This window comes from Erithacus rubecula (assembly GCF_903797595.1).
Source record: "Erithacus rubecula genome assembly, chromosome: 3".
Lineage (NCBI taxonomy): Eukaryota > Metazoa > Chordata > Aves > Passeriformes > Muscicapidae > Erithacus > Erithacus rubecula.
This window is the reverse complement of record NC_136689.1, coordinates 83716303-83737049: the sequence shown is the minus strand read 5'-3', so window position 1 is coordinate 83737049 and position 20747 is coordinate 83716303. Positions and strand designations below refer to the sequence as shown.

General features: G+C 36.5%; 1 protein-coding gene across 1 annotated transcript in view; it reads left to right on the top strand.

The window, feature by feature from the left end:
* Positions 1–20263, top strand: part of GALNT1 (polypeptide N-acetylgalactosaminyltransferase 1) — an 83630-nt gene extending 63367 nt beyond the window's left edge. Inside the window, exons 6-13 of the mRNA XM_079300269.1 lie at positions 2824–3031; positions 4531–4701; positions 6123–6240; positions 7165–7345; positions 14368–14507; positions 15478–15576; positions 16359–16493; positions 18883–20263. Of these exons, the coding sequence (XP_079156395.1) occupies positions 2824–3031; positions 4531–4701; positions 6123–6240; positions 7165–7345; positions 14368–14507; positions 15478–15576; positions 16359–16493; positions 18883–19029 (1199 nt within the window). The 3' untranslated portion in view covers positions 19030–20263. The remainder of the gene's footprint in view (positions 1–2823; positions 3032–4530; positions 4702–6122; positions 6241–7164; positions 7346–14367; positions 14508–15477; positions 15577–16358; positions 16494–18882) is intronic.
* Positions 20264–20747: the final 484 nt, after the last annotated feature.

Sequence of the window (20747 nt, the reverse complement as noted above, 5' to 3'; positions counted from 1 at the left end):
ATAGAACTGGCAAGGTATTTTTCAACTACTGCACTCAGTTGACTTGAACTGAATATACTTGCTCTTTTGGCTTCCTTAGTTCTGCTACTTCCACAGAAGATGCTCAGTCCTAGGTAAAACTAAAGGTAAAACCTTTTGACAGAGAAAAGGCTTGAAAAGAATACCCACCACAAAGTGTTATAGTTATACCTACAAAACAACATGAATTCTCATTGTTCCAAATTAGAAGTATTGTGGAGATGTTTGGGGTTTTTTTAATATTATCAAATCTCACTCTGTTGGGAGTGTATGAAGCAATGCTGAAAAATTAGTTCTAATCCTGGGTCACTTACAAGCAGTCAACACTGTAATGTATAAAACTTCTCATCTCAGTGTTCAGTATGGAATTTAGTATGCCCTATAGATTTGTATAAAAAAATCATCTCCATGGCTTTATCCTGATGTTTCTTGTAGGCCAAAATGTATTACATTCATTAAAAGATTACTCAAATATTTGGGTTTTTTCTTTAAGGGAAAAAAATCAAGTCTTACCTTAAAAGAAACAATTACTAGTTTCTGGATGCATGACTAATCAAAAAAGCTATATTGCTGCTACTTGAACAAAGGAAGCAATTTGTAAGGGATGTGTATTGCTTTTAGAGAGTGTGTTCTGGAGGGAAAACAGCTGCCTAGATTTGAGCATTTTACCCTAACTGCTGGTAAGAAAGGAACTTCAGAAATCTTGATGCCTGAATTATTTACTATGCTATTATAGGGATGAGATATCAAGCTTTATCTTTTCTGTGTATTTTGCTGAAACTCTAGTGATATTTTAAGGACACAGTTACCGGAGGTCTCTCACAATGTTTTGTTTCTGGGAATAGTCCCTTCTGAAGTTTTGAACATGGTGATAGTTCATAAGAATGTTCTTATGGACATGGTTAAACATGAGAGAAGGACTGTTCTTAACCTTTTTCCCTCTGTAGTGAAAACACTGTGCACATCTCTGATTTTTTCTTAGAGGAAAAAAAAGTTAAAAGTACTTGATAAATTGAAATTTTAAATGCTTTACCAAGAAAATGTAGGTAGGACTCCAAGATTTTCATATGCAATGTATTGAGCATGACTTTCTGTAATGTAAGTTTGTGTTCTATGCAAATACTTGACTGGTTGCAGTTGCATTATTGCCATCTTTCTCTCTTCCCCCTGCCAGAATTTCACTGTTCTGTTAATGTAACTACACTCAAGAGCCAATGTCACAGCCCATATTCATTTAAGTTTAAAGTGGATGGGACTACTTTAAAAGCTTATCAGCATTCCACCTAAAATGTGCAGAGAAACATGTTGATTTGTGTGACTAGCTCATCAGATGGTGAGCATAGAGAGAAATGCTGCACTTTCTCTGTGTATATCATGTATACATTAAAGCTACAAACATTGCCATTACACCAGTTCTTTTAAATTTGTGGCTTTGGAAAGCTACACTGTAAAGAGATGAGGCTATATTTGCTACACACTCGGTCATGATCTCTGTGCTTCACCCTAAAAGCCTTGCAAAGTGTTCAGACATGTACAATTGGATTGTACTAAGAAACATGTATTAATTTGAGTCTCTGCTCATATGCAAAATAAGAATTAACTTGCTTTGAGTTTCTCTGGAGACAAATACTTAGATGTATCAAACTCTTACGTACTTTTAGCACAGATTAGCTTTCAAGACGTGTCAGAACTTATTTCTGTGGGTTTTAGTGGCAGTCCAACAGTGCACAGAAGAAAATGAAAAGGTAATTAGAACTCATTCATCTGGAGAAGTGGTAAGGAATGGTAATGACCTTCAAGTCAGCTCTGCCTCTAGAGCTTTACTAAAGAGTCACTAAGAGTTCATGCTGAGCTTTCCCCTACCACCCCTCCAGTGTCACACTTATTTTTGTATGAGGTGCTTTCCACCTTATGTGAAAAACTGCTACAGGCCATGCACTGTTGTAGTACAACTTTCAACTCCTATATGCTTTGAGTGTGCAATCTAATATTCTGTAGCTGTGCAATAAGACTATTTTGCCTTTTTTACACATTTAGGAACTGAGTTATTGCAGAAGTCTGTTTCTGTGAATGTCCATTGCATTGTCCCTCACATCTTTGTTCTTCCTTTGGCATCAGTCATCACAACCCAATAGCTCTTTGCAGTACAAATAATTTTGAGTCTCTGGATGTATGGTAATTGACTGTTGTATTTTGAACAACTTGTTCTTCATGATTCATGCTACATTGAGATTTGTTGATGTTACAGATTCTCATTTATGTATAGCTTATATTTTTTAGGAGTCATAGTGATAATCTAATAGGGAAAATATCAACGAGAAAATTCTAGAGAAAGTACAATTGAAAAATCAGTTTGATTATGTTTTAAACATCTCACAAAGAAATTATCTGGAATTTGCATTACTGTAGGAGGAAATTCATTATATTCAACAAGTCAAACCACTTCTGTATTTTGTTGGCAGAGAAGTACTATGTCCAAGAGCACTTATTCATGTATTTGAAAATAGATAGCAGATTCTTCTCCCCAGCAAAAACTTGGGCATCCCATCTGGGTTTTGTGTAAGATTCTACCCTCTCTTCCTTTTTGTGTTTTTCATAATGAAGAAATAAAGAGGGGGAAGAACTTTCTGTGCTACTGAGGGAAACACCTGGGAGATGTGGAAAGGAGTATTGTGTTGAGGAAACTAGCTGAGAAAGTAGAAAAAGGATAGACAAGAGCAGGAGAGATGTCTTAATTCAAGTCTCTTCATTAAGAAAAAACTGAATGTAGCTAACAGTTTTGATTGTTTTGATCATCCTTTACAGACTTCTTGAAAAGACCACTGGAGAGTTATGTGAAAAAATTAAAAGTACCTGTTCATGTGATTCGAATGGAGCAGCGTTCTGGATTGATTAGAGCAAGATTAAAGGGGGCTGCTGCTTCTAAAGGCCAGGTCATCACCTTCTTAGATGCTCATTGTGAATGTACAGTAGGCTGGCTTGAACCTCTGCTGGCAAGGATCAAAGCTGACAGGTAATTATCCATCTATTCACCCAGGCTGGGTTTCTTCAGTTGTTAAGAAATTTTCCAAGTTTTACAAGATAGCCTACAAGCAAATATCTACTTTCTGAAAAGCTGAATGAATTCTCATTGGTGAAGGATAAAAGGCTAATTTAGTTAAGCTTTTAAAAGTAAAACTCGGTTTCAAGTGGAGTCTATATTGGGATGCATGGAATAATGTGTTAAATAGCAGGATCAATGAATGAAGTTGAGGAATTAGGGAAAATTGAGGCCTTCAGTCTGCAGCTGGGCCTATTCCTTCATGAATTCGGGAAGATACTCTTGAGAAAGAAGTCAAGCCCTGATCTCATGTAGCACCAACATTGTGAAGAAGAATTGTTTTCAGGCTCTCATTGTAATTTCTTTATTACATGATGGTTTTGATTATGGAAATCTGGGTTGTGTCTTGGTCTTCTGGGATGTATTTTCTAAAGTTAGAATAATTACTGGACTCATGCTGATCTACTTATATACATGATGGAAATTGTATTGGGGACAAAAGTGAAAGAATTGTCTGCTTTGTAAAATATTCATACATCTGAACAGGAGTTACAGTTGTGCGCTAGTCTGTTAGTAGACAATATATTAAATAGAATAAAATATAGTGCTAGAGATCCCTAGGGTTTTGGGTTTTTTTTTTTGTAATAAATAGAAATCACACTACGATATTTCAAAATATAGTGTTGCATGATGAATAAGCTACAATTTAACAAAGAATATTTGTTCAGAACTGTGCAAAGACAAAGTAAACTTTGTTATCATTAATCAGATTTTGTGAGACTAGAATACATAGATTGTTACAATTTGTGCAAATATCTCAAGTCCTCTGAATTAAGTGGCAAGCAATCTCTGAATCTTTTTACAGAGCTTCCCATGAGAGGAAGCCTGCTTTGAGCATGGTTGTTTAAGTGCCTTTAAGATGATTAGAATTGGTTTCTGTGAGTATATGTATTAATAACGTCAGGACAGTAGACAAGGAGGCCACTTTCTGTCAACTGTGATGCAGTAGCAGTACATTGTTAACAATTACTATCATCTCTTAGTCTTGAGGATGTATAAAAACACTTACCCAGGGTTAATATCCAAGTTTTAATTTCAAAACACGCAAGTTACTTTGGCCACTCAACTGGAAACAAGAACCTCTTATTTTCTATCTAATCACTATGTAGCAATGACAAATTATTTCTGTCTGCAGAGGGATGAATATTTATTACTTGTAATAATGCAAATATGATTTAAAAAAAGATCTGGCATTGCTAAAATTGTATCAGATTTACAATTAGCGAGACAGAATTTTAGTAAGTTCCTTGTTAATAAGTTACTGAATAATGTTGTTAAGAGATGGTATTATAAAATTTCAACTGTATGTGTTGAAACAATATTAAAAAAAGCCCCAACATATTTTTTATCCTTTTGATTGATAGATTTTAATAATTTAAAATGTAATAATTTTTCTTCTTTTCTTTTCCTAGGAGGACAGTAGTGTGTCCCATCATTGATGTAATCAGTGATGACACCTTTGAATACATGGCAGGCTCTGACATGACCTATGGTGGATTCAACTGGAAGCTGAATTTTCGTTGGTACCCTGTTCCTCAGAGAGAGATGGATCGACGGAAAGGAGACCGAACCCTCCCTGTTAGGTACTGAGGAATTATTAAATTGGTTGACATCTTTGTCTCATACTTGCTTTATATGATAAACTTGAAAGTAAGTACTTCAGGCTGTTAAATACTTAGTCAAACATTGTAACATCTTTTTTTGTCTGATTGAAGGAACAGCATAAAAGTTTTTGCATCGCTCAGTTGTCGGTAACTTTTGGCAGCAATAAAAGAATCACTTTGTCACTTTGGAAATATTTTTCAGTTCTATGTTAATTGCTGCAGAATTGCTAGTTTTCAGGTAGCACTTACAATGATACACAAGTTTTTAACAAAACTTTTTCTAATTTTTTTATATTGAGCCTTATTTTAATCTTTTATTATAACAAAGTAACCTGTATTTCATAAATATGCATTCATTTTTGGTATATGCATGTGTATTTACATATTTGGGTATGTGCATTTATATGCCAACTTTAATTCTTAAAAGGGGGGATGGGAGGTGAATTTATGGTTGGATGTCAGGTAAGTGTATGAGAAAGGTAGTGATGAGGCTAACTTATGTGTAATGTGCAATTAACAGTTGCAAACATACATTTTCTGTCCTTACTTTTCTGAAAACTGGGCATTGTTTACTTACAGTAAAGCTCAGGATCTGATCTTTGCTGGTTTTTGTTTGTCCTTTAGTCAGGATATGGCTAATGGTAATCCTCTCTTCTCCCTGTTTCCTTTTAGTGGGGGAAAATATATATAAGTTGTTAGTTAGCTTGTGACCTAGCTTGTATTTTATGTGTCCTTCAGCCCTAAACATTTCAGGAAAATAGCTAGTGAAATAAAATTATGTATTCTAAAAGTGTAAATAACTGAACTACAAAGCCATGCCATTGGTCTAACATGTAATTTCATTATTGTCTACTTTTTGTCTAAAAAAGTTGAAATGTTCTATGGGAGATGTTTTTAAAGCTCTGAGAAACTACTAACCAAGTTTTATTTTTTGTACCAATAAAGAATCTGTAAGGAAAATCTGGATGTAACCCTGACTGTACAATTTTCTTGTATGAAGCAATAAAAGTGAAAGCAAGCAGACTGCCTAATGACTTCCCAAAACTGTTTTAAGAACAGTAGCCTGAAGTATAATTTTCCTGTGTGAAACCAGTTTCTTTTTTATGAGTTACCAGCATTGGAAGCAGAAGTCTTTCTCAGGAATGACAGCAGCTTTCTAGGGACTGTTACTCTATCCAGACACCAGTTTGAAGTGAGAAAATAAGAACTGCCATTACCTAATTCCATCTCTGGAAAAATTTGAGCTAGCAAGTACACCAACAGTAACAGAGTTTGAAGGGAAGCTAACTGAGAAGGAATGTGTTGGGAAATAAACAGCTATTTTGTCAGTATAAGTGTGAAATGTATCTAAGTATGTTTTTATAGTGACTGATGTGATTTTTTTCTTTTTCTCCTTCCAGGACACCTACAATGGCAGGAGGCCTTTTTTCAATAGACAGAGATTACTTTCAGGAGATTGGAACATATGATGCTGGAATGGATATTTGGGGTGGAGAAAACTTAGAAATTTCCTTCAGGGTAGGTAAAAATCTGCAATGCTTTATTAATCATTAATTTATTAATCAGGACAGTGAATATGGAGTCCTGTAAAACACAGATCTGCCACCTGCACCAGTGTCCTCTTCTGCTGCAGCTGGCATGTCCTTTACTTGTTAAATTCCTCCAGCAGAGATACACAAAGACTATATCTGTCAGTAAAAAGTGAATGATGAATTGTTGATAGAGCTTTGTGAATAAAAGATTAGGATGGTTATTCTGAAGCAAGTGTTTGTGTGTTAAAAGGAATTCATGTAGAAAAGCTGTTGTGGGAGCATCAGTTACAGGTGATGTCGCACCATTTAACGTGCCAGTGAAATGTGAGCACCTCTGTTACAAACCCTCTCTTGCTGCTCTTTACTAACTTCATGATTTCATGTGTTCATTTGGTTGTAGACTTAACCAGTGTTATTGTCAATTTTGTTCCTACCAAATAGCACCATTTCCTTTCATTTTTTACTACTTTTTGCTAATAAGTATGTAGGTGGGGATTCTTCTGAAGTACTTCAGCTTTCTGAATCTGCCATTTTTCAAGGTCTAAGATAAAACTGAAAGTATTTTCAGAGACTTGGGAAGTGTATGGGTTCTTTTACATTGTGATTCTCTTATATAATGGACTATTTTAGACACCTGTTAGTTCCTGTGATTCATGCGAGCCTTTTCCTTCCTTTGTGGTCAGCTTGCCCCGTTCTCTGGCTGTAATCTCTGGCTGATGTGCTTTAATGTGCTGCCTTACTTGGGCTTGTGAGCATCTTTAGCTGTTGAGCAGAAAAAAACCTGCAGTTCGCGTTTGTTCTAGACCTCAGCTAATGTTGTTTCCAAACCTTGAACCGAAGCAAGTGATTATTGTTTTGGAACTTCTTTTAGCAGCTTGTAACTATGCAATAATTGTTCTGATGCTTCCAGATCTGGCAGTGTGGTGGCACTTTGGAAATTGTAACTTGTTCACATGTTGGGCACGTGTTCAGAAAAGCAACACCATACACTTTCCCAGGAGGTACAGGGCAGATAATCAACAAAAACAACAGGCGGCTCGCAGAAGTCTGGATGGATGAATTCAAAAACTTTTTCTACATTATTTCCCCAGGTGAGCAGGTCTTTGGTTATGAGAAATACTTAGTAAGAATTAAAATGTTGCTACTACTGGGAAATGACGTGAGTTTTTATATAAAAATGTTATAGCTTTGAAGTTTGTTAAGACAGAATTCTCTTAAAGGTGTACAAGAAGTAAGGTCTTAATTGAAAAATAATTTTGTTAGCCAGAGATGTGCCCTAAAGGGGTTTTTGTTTGCTTGCTTTTTAACATGAGCATGATTTATGAATGAGCTTCCTGTGCAATAGAATTGAAGCTCAGTGGAACATCAAAGAGCTCAGCTGGGGTACTGAAAATTAGCCATCCAAAGTCATATTGTAATGTGCTGAATTTTGGGCTCTGGCTTTTATGTTGTAAGCATTCCACGTTGAATACATCAGAAATTATTTAAGTGAAACCCAGAAGTAGAAGTAGCAAAAGTTAATATCTTCTGTCTTGATAGAATTTGTACTTCACTATCTAGAGTATATGGGCAAGTTGCCAATATAATTAACTGTGATGATATTTATTATGTTTCTTTATGTAAATGTTAGCAAAACAAGAAGATATAAAATAGGAGAGAGAATTTCCCATGAACTCGTATTTTCTGAAAAATATAGTAGAAGAAAGGAAGCCTGGGAAATATTGAAATATTACTTTCAAGTACAGATTATTTTTACTGTTATATGAAAACACAAAGATACTACAGGTAGCAGCAGCCAACCTTTCTTAATACTTGAGACATTAGACATTATGAACTAAGTGGTAGTTTTATATGCCACATCTGCTTTTCAAAGAAATTTCTTTAAATCTGGTATTTCCTTATGACCTGCTTATTAAACCTACATTGCTATTGACATTTAAAAGCTGTAATGCAATGTAGTATGAGTCTGAACAGTGTCAAATTTAGGTTATGAGTTTTACAGATGCTCATGAGAGCAACTGACAGTGCAGATTTATGGTGGCTTTGTCTTAAAAGAACGCTTTACTCAAATGAGAATGTGTAAGACTTTTACTTTAAAAAAGTCTTGCTACTATTCAAAGCTTTTTAGGTGAAATAAGGAGCTAACAGCTTATTGTTATTGTAATTTTGTATTGTGATGTAATTAATACAGCATTATGAATTCAAACATGAGCATGTATAAATATTCAGAAAAGTTGTATATAAATAGGTGCAGTCTTTTTTGGTAAAGATTGCTCTTATGCATCCATGTCAAGCTGGATTTCAAAAGCTACAAAGTTGCAGGAAGACCTAATTATAAAAAATAACCAAATTCTTTTTAAAATGTAAATTACTGACAAGCCATGAAAAGGCTCTGCTACTTTATTTATCACCTCTATATTCCTTCCATCTTGTGCAGTAGGCATAAGCTGCAAAAGGAGCAGCTCTTTGAATTTGGTAGGATTAGGTTTTTTTGATATGACTTTCACAGCACTGCAGTGTTATAGAATATGCATTCATCCTCCAAAGACAGTAAAAATTCTGAAATGGTGGAAGTTAAGAAATTATCTGTAATTGCTCTCTATATTTTCTTTCCTTTCAAAAGATGCATGTCTGCATAATTTGTGTGCCAGTGGCCTGAGTGATTGTTGGATAGGGATCTGCTCTAGCCAAGCTGCTCGTGAGCATCTGCACCTGCCGCCTGTCACACGCTCTAGTTTGTCCCCATGACTGTATTGACCAAGCACTGAAGCTCAGTGCCAGAATCTTCAAGTGCCTGAGAATAGGATAATATTGTATCTGAATAAGCTGGGTTATTCTGAAATTGATTTGTTGCCTGGGGCTGTGAGGAGAATGTCCTCTTCTTTAGCTCTAATGGAAACCTGTTGTTCAGAGAATGAACACATAAATCTACTCAGAGCCACTCATACCTCTCACCCTCCCAAATCCATGTAAGTTGTGAGAGCCAGTAGATATTAACTAACAAGGATTACTATTTTGGGAAGCTCACAAACTTATTCTTGTCATTCTGGTGTCTCCAATCTTAGCTGAGTGTTGCAGACTCTGATTTTAACTATTGACAGCAAATAGCATAAGTACAGGTTTCAGTAAGTCTCTTGTGAGCATTGATTGTTTAGGAACTCAGTGAATATATGCTAGCTTGGCTCACTTAGCTTTTCCAGGTATGCTTCTAATATAAAAATTTAAATGTATAATTCTCACAGAATGCTGGTGCAGTAATCCTCAGGGAGAACACAGTGTGCAGCCTGTAAAACTGTTTGTTAGTACAAATGTGTACTTTCAGTATTACTGTGACAGTGTCACAAGTCCTTCCAAGGAGTGAGGTGAAGATTCTTAGGCTGATGCTGGTTTGCAAGACTTGGGTGCAGATGAATGAGGAAAACAAGCAATCCTCTGTGCACCCAGGATTTTTCTCATTAGTTGATAAGGATGCAAAAAATTGGACTTTGAAGGAGATAATATACTGACAAATGTCACTGAGCCTAGCTAACAAGACACTCTTGTTTCCTCCTTTATATTTTCTTTCCTGTTCCCCTAAGATAGTGTTCACAGAGGGATTCATCCAGGAAAGCAAATGTAAGATTCTCGGGTAGCTTCCCCACTTCATGTAATCTGTGTTGTCTGGGAAAAAAAAGTCTTGCTGCTTGAATGATAGGAACTCAAGAGACTTTTTACTATTGATGTAATGTAGTTAAATGGAAAGCTGCCCTCTTGAAAAGTAAGCCTGTAATCCTTTCCTTCTTTTATAAGTACAGCCCAGCAGAAACTGCTTGTGTGCATTTTAGAATCCATCCCTCTGCTCAGGAGTGGCTAGGTACAGATGGAGCTTAGGCAGGAACTTGTTGCAGCTGCTGCCCAGCCAGAATGAAGCCTGTCTCTCTGCAGGCAGCAGCTCTTCTCCCCAGCAGTACAGGCACTGGCTGCAGGCATTTCTCATTAGCTGGTAGCTTTCCTTGCAGTCATGAGTTACACCAGGGTCCCATTTCTCTTTGGCTTTCAGAAAGCAAATCCAGCATGTGAATAATCTGTTTCCTGGTTCCAATTGTTCTTTCTGTGGAGTCTGCCACTTCTTTTTTTTCTAATGCTGGTCATTCATGACTTTTTCCAGGCTAAAAGATTAGGACTGTATTGTCCAAATAGAGGAGGGTCCATGAGGTGGTGATACCTGTCTCTCAGCTTGCCTTGCTTTTCATGGCAGGTATGCTGGTATGGCAGATAATAGGGCTTCACCTCCCCTCACTGATTCTTCATCTGCAGCAGCTGCTTCTATGCAGCTGGATTTGTCATGGCTGTTTCTCCTGGGGTTAAGTTAGAGTTTGTGTCAGCACAGGAGGTGCAGTAGGAATCTGAAAGTGAGCAAGGGAAAGCTGCCCCTTTGGCAGCAGCAGCTGCAAAGCATTAGGCTGGCCAGCTTTGCCCCAAAGGGTGTATTCTGAGATATGTTTTGGGATATACCCAGAAGATGCATTGTCCTGGGACTAAGTGGGCAGGCAGAAAGCCTGAAAAGACAGCACAGTGGAATTACCTAGGCAGGAGTCATCTAGACAGAGACAGGGGCATGTTGTCCTGAAAACTGGATCCATGGGCCCCATCTCTAATCACTGCATGCCCCTACCCTAGCCAGGGGCAGTAGGTCAAGGTTCAGTGTGTAGAGACTGGAAATGGAAAACATTATTTATTGTTGATAGGGAGGACAGAGGAGGGACTGGGTTCACATCTGGCAGTGTAGCTAAGCCTATGTTCAAAGTACCTACTAAATGTTTCCACGTGGTTTTGTGTTCAGCTGGTAGTCCCTATTAGCATTAATTGGGAATGCAAAGAATGTAGCTATTCAAATTGGTCTTAAATTATTATTGCTTATAGAGTTTCATAATACTAAGTAAAAACAACTTACATTATTTTTATCAGGAGACTAGATTTAGATGAAATAGTTTTCATACTCTGGTTTTGAAAATGACTGAGCAATTTATAATCAACAGCATGCTATTTTTTATTCAAAGCAGTTTAACATAAATATATTGTCACACATTAAACTTGGGCAAGGAAATCTTCAGCTCCTGAAATTTTGTGGATGGCAGAACTGTTGCAACATGGCTGATGCAGGTGTGGCTGTGATTTTAAGTAGATATTTTTTCCATTACCAATATTTATATTTTGAGGATGTCTTATATGTGTGGGAGAAAAAAAGCATGTGATTTTCCCACAGCTAACAGCAAGCTGAGTGACAGAATCATCAGGGAAGCCCAAATTTTTAAATGTTGGGGGCAGAGAGGTTGAGGAATAATATAGTTCTGGTCAAATAAAGGGAACAGTAGCAAGGTTTCTTAAATGCCATTTCTGATTTGTGTGATGTGGACGCCCCATCCCTGAGAATGTTCAAGGTCAGGCTAGATGTATCTTTGAGCAGGCTGGTATAGAGAAAGGTATCCCTCTCCTTGGCAGAGGGGTTAGAATAAGACGATCCTGAAGTCTCTTAGAACCCAAACCATTCTGTGGTTATATGATTCTTTCCTAATATTTTTTTAATGGACCAAAGATTTGAAAAAACAAGTGGACATGACTGTCTTCTTCAGGATGCACGTATCTTTGGAATCTAGCATTATTGTCTCAGAGGAAATCTGATCTAAAATAATGTTTTGCAGTTTGGTTTTTGTTTTGTTTTTTTAGCTGACCCTTTAAAAATATGTCCAAAACCCCTAGAAGCTTATATGTCACAGTTGTAGGTATGCATATAAATGTTACTGGTCTATGGAAAAAATAATGATTTAAATCCGTACTTAATTTTTGGTGTGTTTGATACTTTGCTGCAGTTTTCCTTGTTTTCTTCCATTCTTTTTTTCCCCAAGAGAAATTCCCCATAAGTAACTGGCACTGCACTGGGTAGAAATACTCAAGCTGATTTAGAGTAATATCAATAAGGTACCAGAAATCTTGGAAACAGAACAATTCAGCCTCACTAGAGGACACCCCTAAGGCAACTCTACCTCTTCTGCTCTTTGGTCCATCTGCTAACCTGCTGCTGACTGTAGTCTTTGTGTATGGTTTGGTGCAGACCTGACTTCAGAGAGGATTTTTAAAAACTTTTCTGAATAAAAATGGCTTAATGGAATACAACATAACAGAGAAAAATCAGCTGCCACTTTTTTGTGTGTGTGTGTGGTGACATTTAAAGCTTCTTTAGGAAATAACTTGCTTGTATGCTATTAAGTCTCACTTTACATTTAATTATTTATGGATGTGAATTTAATTCTTATTGCCATTCAGTGATGTGACCAAGCCTTAACAATGGTGTTTTTGGGAGATCAGTGTAGCAACCTGAGTATGTTTTGAGTGTTGTAAGGTTGCTGCAAGAGTGGCATGATAACTGTTTCATCCATCAGCTGCTTTCTCATCACTGAAAAATGAAGAATCCAGTACTTAGCTGTGGTTGTAGCTTTTCTGTTCTTGCATTAGCTTTTGAGAGAGTGCTGCTCTTCCTGTAGAGCAAATAAAATATTTGCTTTCATGAAGATAGAGCAGCATTCTGTGGCTGTGTTGTTTTGTTGTTAGATTTTTTGTTTTTTTGGGGGGTTTTTTGTTTTGTTTTTTGTTTTTTGGTTTTTTTAAATTTCTTTGTATTTCTTGGTTTTGGGATTTCTTTTGTGACTTGAAAGCCGAGACAGAAGTTTTCTGGGATTCTGTACAAACAAGATTTCCTTGGCTTTCATTCCCTTAACCAGTATAGCTTTCCAATATACTTATTAAAATAAAGTCTTTAATTAAAAAAAAAAAAGGCAAAAAAAAAGCCTAAAACCCTGGCTAACATTTTTTTTCTTTCTAGAATATTGAAATTGTGTTTTTCATTGGCATTTACAGACAGTTAGCTAAAGTTTGAGCCAATTATCTGTCTCAATTGAGTAGAAAGACACCATCTGCTGGCAAGTCCATTTAATGACACAATATGCCAGCTCAGAAATGTCTCAAACCTTTACAAGGTCAAGAATTTTAGAAGTAACTTGCAGTCCTCCAGATGGAGAGATTTCTGAAATATGTGTGCAGCTGGAGATCTGTAGCTTGGTGGCCAGCTGAGCCATATTTTTAGTCTGTTAGGGGAATTTAAATTGCTGGGGCCATGTTTTGATTTTTATTTTTTTTTTTTTTTATTTTTAATTTGGGTTTTTTGGTAGTGTACTGCATTTGACCTGTGTGATACAGAGTGTGGTATGGAAAACAGAAAAAAGACATGATGCTTGAAAAGTAGAAATTATCCTACTAGTATTATTATTATTGGAATATTAATTACAATAGTGCTGAATTTGGGTGAAGCAATAATATCTACTGTTCATGCACACCATCCTCAACCCATCTGCAGATGGGACTCACACAGATTAATTTTCAGAAGGAATTAAAGCAACCATAAAGGAGTGGGAAGATAAAGGAAGGAGGAGTACTTTGATAAATGAGGAGGAAAGGAATAAAAAGGCAAGCAAACTACCACGAAAAAATGATAACAGCCATAATGGTGAACTTCCTGTGAATGCTATGGTTATATTGAACAAATGCTGAATTATTTAAGGTTTAGTGCTCTGTATGAAGGCTGCTTTCTGCCTGCTTCTTTGTGCAGTTAGATAGATGATGAAGAGTCCAGCAGGTGGTACCTGGCTTACAGAAATAAATTAAATTGGAATTCTGCTTGCTCCACGGAAGGAGACTGCTGTGTTATGCTGCATAGATAGGCACTCCAGTTACCACTGGGGATAGAATGGCATCAGTGACTGAAAAGGTTTCAGCCTTTCTCATCTGTTAGCTTAGTGAGAAACTACATTCAAATTGATCCACAAACTGCAGGTAAGGAATTGTTATGCACAGCCCAGGTGCAGTGATTCTGCCTGCTGTGGAAAAAAAGTCACAACAGACATGTTCTCTCTGAGAATAAACAACATAATTCTATATTTAGCATATATTGTATAGAGGTGACTTTTTAAAGAGAAAGCCTTTCATGGAAGTAATAAATTATATTGCTGGATTTTCTTATGAAGTGGAATTAAATGTTATTTATTGGCAGCCATTGAATACAACTTTCCTTTTTATTCAGGAGTCACTAAAGTTGATTATGGGGACATATCATCACGACTTGGGCTAAGGCGCAAGCTCCAGTGCAAGCCTTTCTCCTGGTACCTGGAGAATGTTTATCCTGATTCCCAAATTCCACGCCATTACTTTTCTCTGGGAGAGGTAAGGTTTTATCAGCTGTATTCTTCTTTCCTATGTAAAGTACATTGTGCAGTAAGTTGTGTTTGGAACTGAGTAGTGCAAGCAAATTGTCTCCAGCAAAGTTCAAGTGTCTTGTACTTTTGTTTCTGTCACATGTAGAATGACTTCTGGCTTCTCAGTGGGGTAGACAACTGAACTTTGGTATACAGTACCATAATTTGAATGTTTTCCTTTTTTTCTACTACAGTACAAAATGTCATATAAATGGCTTTAGAAATATTCCTTCAGCAATGTAGTTGTGCATGACTTTCTGTAGAGCGTTCTCGACACAGAGTACGAGTGAAGATTTGCTTTGAGAGCTATACCAGGTCAAGCAAGGTCTTTGCCTGAATACTGTTCTGGACTTCACCCCCAGAACCCTCACCAGTGACCAGCAAATTCTAGTGACCTCTAAGCCTTGATGGACATTTCTCTTTTTTCTTTAACCTTTTTAACTGCAGAAATAGTGCAGATGATACTGTCCTAAATAAGTAGGCACCCTCTCGTCTACAGTCATGTAGAGTGATTTTGTACTGTTGATTTTAAAAGAAACACTTATAGCAGAGTATGCTTCTTCATGACTGTCAAGAGACTGGATATTCATACCTGCTTACTGTATTGTGATATAGTAATTAATACTTTGGAAGGTTTTAAGCTGCAGACTCAATTATGTCCATTCTGTCGTAGCTGAGTCTTTGAGTTAAAAGTTGCCCTCAAGGTGGAAGGATCCCCCCAAAAAAGCAAAGAAACAATCATGGTTCTGTAACCTGGTAGCTTGAACATTTGCTTGAGAGCTTGAGTCTTGGACAGTGATGCCTCACTGCTAATATGGGTCACTTATTTCACATAACCTGTGATGTGTAAAGAGACCTGGTGCAACAGCGGTTTGATATGGACCTGATTCTCTTCTAAAAATATCTATCTTTGGTGATGTGTTCTTTTTCCCTCTTAGATAAGAAATGTGGAGACTAACCAATGTCTGGATAACATGGCAAGAAAAGAAAATGAGAAAGTTGGAATCTTTAACTGCCATGGAATGGGTGGCAATCAGGTGACAATTTTTAAAAAGGAATTTTCTTAATGTGTTATTTGAGACACTGCTGCTCATTGAGACAATTCTTGGATGTTTTCAGTAGTTATCTTCAAAATATACTTAAGAAACCCTCATTAAACAAAGTGCCTGTGAGAGGGAAATGCAGGAGAAGATTTGGTGGTGATTTCTGCTTGTATGTTTTTCAGGCCTGATTGCAATACATTTTAGATCAACTTTCAAGTTAAAAACAAAATGGGAGAAAAATACTGCTAGGAGCTAGACTTCACCTCCTGTAGGTTCTTTAGAAATGCATTCTGGTTAGAACTCCTGATTGGCATCATTACTTAAGAAAAACAAAAACAAACATGCCTATGCCTGAAATATATTTTTAATGTATCTTTTTCTGATTGTCAGTTGTGGGATTTAATTTTCATCTGTTTTTTTGTTCTACTTTCTTAATGATTCTTGATGAATTGTTTTCACATAAACAGAGATTACCTATGTTTGAGGATTCTCCTGTTCCTTCATAGCAGGCAATCTTAAATTCAGAAAAAGTCTGTTTTTACTGAACAGCTTGTGATTGTGTTTATATTTGTTTCCCCCACCCCCCCCCCCCCCAAAAAAAAAAAAAGAAAAAAAAAAAAGAAAATCTTCCCATGCCTCGCTATTATGAAGGGAAAAGAAAGCAAAATAAAAAAAATAATGGGTTTAATGAAGTAATGTTCCTCTTACCCCTCACTCCAGGAATCTTTTGGTTGAAGCAGTTCTTTTTCAGTTCCTCTCCTTCTTTTCTTGTGTAGGTTTTCTCATATACTGCCAACAAAGAAATTCGGACAGATGATTTGTGTTTAGATGTATCCAAACTTAATGGCCCAGTAACAATGCTCAAGTGCCACCATCTAAAAGGAAATCAACTTTGGGAATATGATCCAGTGGTAAGTCTTCTAATGAGTTTTAACTGTAAAATGAAGCACCTTTGCCTTTTACTTGAGCCTGCAGTGCACATATTCCAGTGTGGGACCACTATTGGACAGACAAAACAGGAAACAAAGTCAGGATTTTGTTCCCTCTGTTACCAATTCACTGTGTAGTCACACAGTGGACATCTCTGTTGATTTCAATACCTGGTGAGTTTTGGGGGAGCTTTTGGAAGAACATTTTAGATGTGCTTTGGGACCCTCTGGAGAATTATTGTTTGAAAAGAAATATTTTTGATCTACCTTAGAATCATATCGAAAATGGAGAAGTATTCTAGGTATCTATTGGACCAATAACAGCTAAGAGTAATTATGTGGTGAAAAATCTAACACTTGGTGTCTTGTCTTGCACAAAGTTGAAAGGAAATACTTCTCTAATTAAAAAATGAGCACTGCAAACTTATTAAGGTGATTTTACACTTCTAATCATTTCATGTCTAAGGTATAGATGCTTAAAACACCTTTATTTAAATCATGCTCTTTCTTCTACATAATGTTCAAATTTGCTTCAAAGTTCATATGTTGAACTTCCAGATCTAGAAATCATTGTCAGTTGATCAATTCATCATTAATTTGATTTGCAAGCTCTAGAAATGATTTAGTGATTGAGTAATGCAGTCAAGAACTCTGACTTCATGGATAGTTAGGAAAAAAGTAGTTCTCAAGGTTATTAATTTAAAATGGGTTATTAAAAAAGACAGTTGTGAGAAAATTTGTGGTTGAAGAATCTTCCCAGTATTTGCAATGACGATTTTTAAATAGAATTTTCAGATATTTAGCTATTAAAAAGTCATTCCACTAATTAAAAAGCAAGATGGAGGTTATTTCTGCCTGAATACAATTGCTATCGACTTCAGAAGCTGAGGTGTTAACAAAGCCTGCAGCCCTTTTAGACCAAAAACAAATATGTGTGAAGGGTGATTTTGTGATTAGGATGGCAGTTAATGTGGAAGACAGTGGATTTCTGCTAGGATTTCTGCACGTTGCTGGCAACTGTTGATAGGACACTGAAGGAAGCTGAGTACTTGCAGGATTAAATTAGTTTTGGGAATAATTCATTCTTAGTTTTAATGTAGTTAGTTTACCTGACTTAAGCAAATAATATGAATAATATTACCACCTACAGTGATTTACCAAAGAGCAAGTGCTTTTCATTAAGTTTCTACCTTATCAATGATAAGAAAAATGCATCTTTAGAGACTTAAACACAATAATCTGTCTTGCAGTGATTGTCACAGACTTCCCCTCTGTTGATCCTCAGCCTTAAATTTGTTTAAATGTGTTTTTTTTCTCTTTATTTTGCCAGTAGAAAATCTAGGCAAATTCTTCAGAACATAACTGAAAGCTGGCTACTAAAGCACAAAAATGTTATAGGGCACTTAAAACTCCTACCTACATAGTTTAGTGATTTTTTTCCCCTGTGTTTTTTTTTTTTCCTTTCTGCCTCTGTTCAACTCTGTCCTTCACTCTTCAGCACCTCTATGAGTGCAGGAGATTGACCTACTCAGGTTTTTTAATTTGAATTTTTTAATTACCCTTTGCTGCTTGTGCACATAAGGCCATGACTTTTCAATCATTCCAGTGTACTGGCTGAGCTGCTGAATGAGAGAAGAAGTGTGGGTAGTGATACCTGTGGTACCATAGACAGGTTGGTGCACTGAGGAGTACCCATAGTGCAGTGGCTGGAAATGCAGCTGCTGAGGATCTCTTCTCCACAAGGATAGTGCTGAGGTGTAGATAGAGTGGTTTACCAAAGCTTGCATAACTGAGATAAGTAGGTATTGCAAAAGGTATACACTTGTGTGAAGTTGCACATACTTTTCATAAAAGAACATACTTTTTAAAAAGAGCCCAAAAACTGCTGAAAGAACATAGTGTAAGGTCAGTATTGTGTCCCCAGCTGAGGAATAAAAAGTACTTTTGAAAACATATTCAGTGTGTTCATTCTGATAAAAGCTATTATTATAACTAAGAACTGAAGTTGTATGTATTGTAATTTGTAGTCTTGTAAGTTGTATAACCTGTAATTTCTAACTCTTCAAAGATCCCTGTATAGCTTTATGCAGCTGTATAGCTGTGTAGCCCTATTTAAAGAATGGTGGATATTGCTTGACAAAGAACACAATTTACAAGTTAAGACTGTTTTGTTTCTCTGCTTTTAGTGTCTACAATGTCATATAGCATATTTAAGTGGTTTTTAGGATTGAGATCTGCAGTCGATAACCACAGGGTCTTGTCTAGTTCCTACTTATCTATGGGAAAGTTTTGATGCCAACTAGAAATTTTTTTGGTTGCCTTATGCATGGTGATTTTTATGAAGCTGATTTCTTTTTATTTTGTCTTCAAGAAATTGACCCTGCTGCATGTGAACAGTAACCAGTGCCTGGACAAAGCCACTGAAGAGGACAGCCAGGTACCCAGCATCAGAGACTGCACCGGCAGCCGCTCCCAGCAGTGGCTGCTGCGCAACGTCACCCTTCCAGAAATATTCTGAGAGGTCCTGGGGAAAAGCAAACCTTGACTGGGCTACCTCGGCTGATACTTTGGCTACACTGTTAAGTAGCAACAGGAGAAACTTCTGCTCGGCAGAATCCACAGTTTCCTCAGCTGTTAGAACTCCTGCAGCTTCTCAGTCTCTGTGAACCAGCCTTCCTGTGCAAGGGTGTGGAACTACCACACATAGCAGTGAAACTGTGCCCACTGATGTTTACAAGATTGAAAGAGTTTCTTCCAGCAAATAATTTAGAGAACCTTTGGACAGTGGAAACATAATCAGTGAAATAGTCTCTCTGAAGAGCTACATATCGTTTTAGTTTGCTTGCACATCAGTAACCTCTGCTGAAAGTGCTGTTGTAATGAAGAAAGTTTCAAGAATTCTGTTTTTCCTGGTTAGCAGTGGTAACCAGACTACTAAATATAGATTCACAAATAAATGAAAGAGAGCTGGAAACCAGATTCTGTATCATGACATAAGAATTCTGTGGTTTAAAAGCAAAAAGTAAACAGGGTTTGATGAAACTAAATCAGAACTATGAAAAGTACAATTTGTTATAGTGAAGTATCAAATTTATATGTAGATTTTATACCTCAGTGGGGGAAAATAACCAAGTCAAAAGGCAATTGTTTCTCTTTTTCAATTGTGTGATAGTCCATAAATACTTTTTTTTTTTTTTCCTGATGAGTCTAAAATTATTTTGGGTGCAAACAAAATGAGCATAAGAATAAACTAAGCTCTTGAATGTCAGATCCACATTTCTTTTGATTTTAATTTCTTGGCTGTTGGAATTGTATCTTTTTATTACTGTCTGAAAACTGGAGGTTAACATGCTGTCTAACTTGGTTTTTTTTTTTCAGACCTGCCATTTCAATTTATACATGGGTCAGTCACCTTATGGACTTTTATGGCCAAAACAAAAGATTTAAGTAAACTTTGAAATGAAGTTAACTTCAGTATGCTTTAGAGCCCAAGACTTGTACTACTGTACTACAGTTTTGTTTTCATAGCAATAAATCTTTTGTTCCTTGTTTGATTTCAGTCATCAGAAAGCCAGAAGAAATGATACATGATTTGGGTAGAAGAAGATTGGCAAAACTGAAGGTTTTCTGGAATCCTTTTTCACTTCATATTCAGATGTGCTTCATTGTCAAGTGCATATTTAGATTAGATTCTGAATTGTAATGTTGATCTGCTGCTTTTTTCTAATAAAACCTAAAGAAAAATAGTGAAATTGGCATGGTTTTTAAAGGTAACATAGCCAAAAGCAATATGACTATGTCATTACATTGGTCTGCATTTTTTAACTGAATTGCTTTGTTTTGTTAAGAAAAATCTGTGTGGGCTGATCTTGAAAATGAGCCACTGAATGCTCAAAGTATACATTGAATTTTCTTTTGGAAAGAAAAATGAGATTTGCTTAATGGAGAGGATATTTTTATGATAAATGTCATTGTTTGGCCAACTGTCCTGTAAAGCAAATTAAACTAGACTCATGCAAAAGTTGTGTGAAATTATATTTGGCTGTTAAGGCCATTTTAGATTTACTGTCCCAAGCTGCTGTTGTCAGAGTTATCTCCATTATTCCTGCAGCAGTACACAAGAGTTTTCATACAGAAAGCAGGGAAAAGGTTAACAAATTGTACTGTTACATTGCTACTTTAATATTACCTAGGATTAGACAATGTGGGTTTAATATTAGATAAAGCATCCAAATA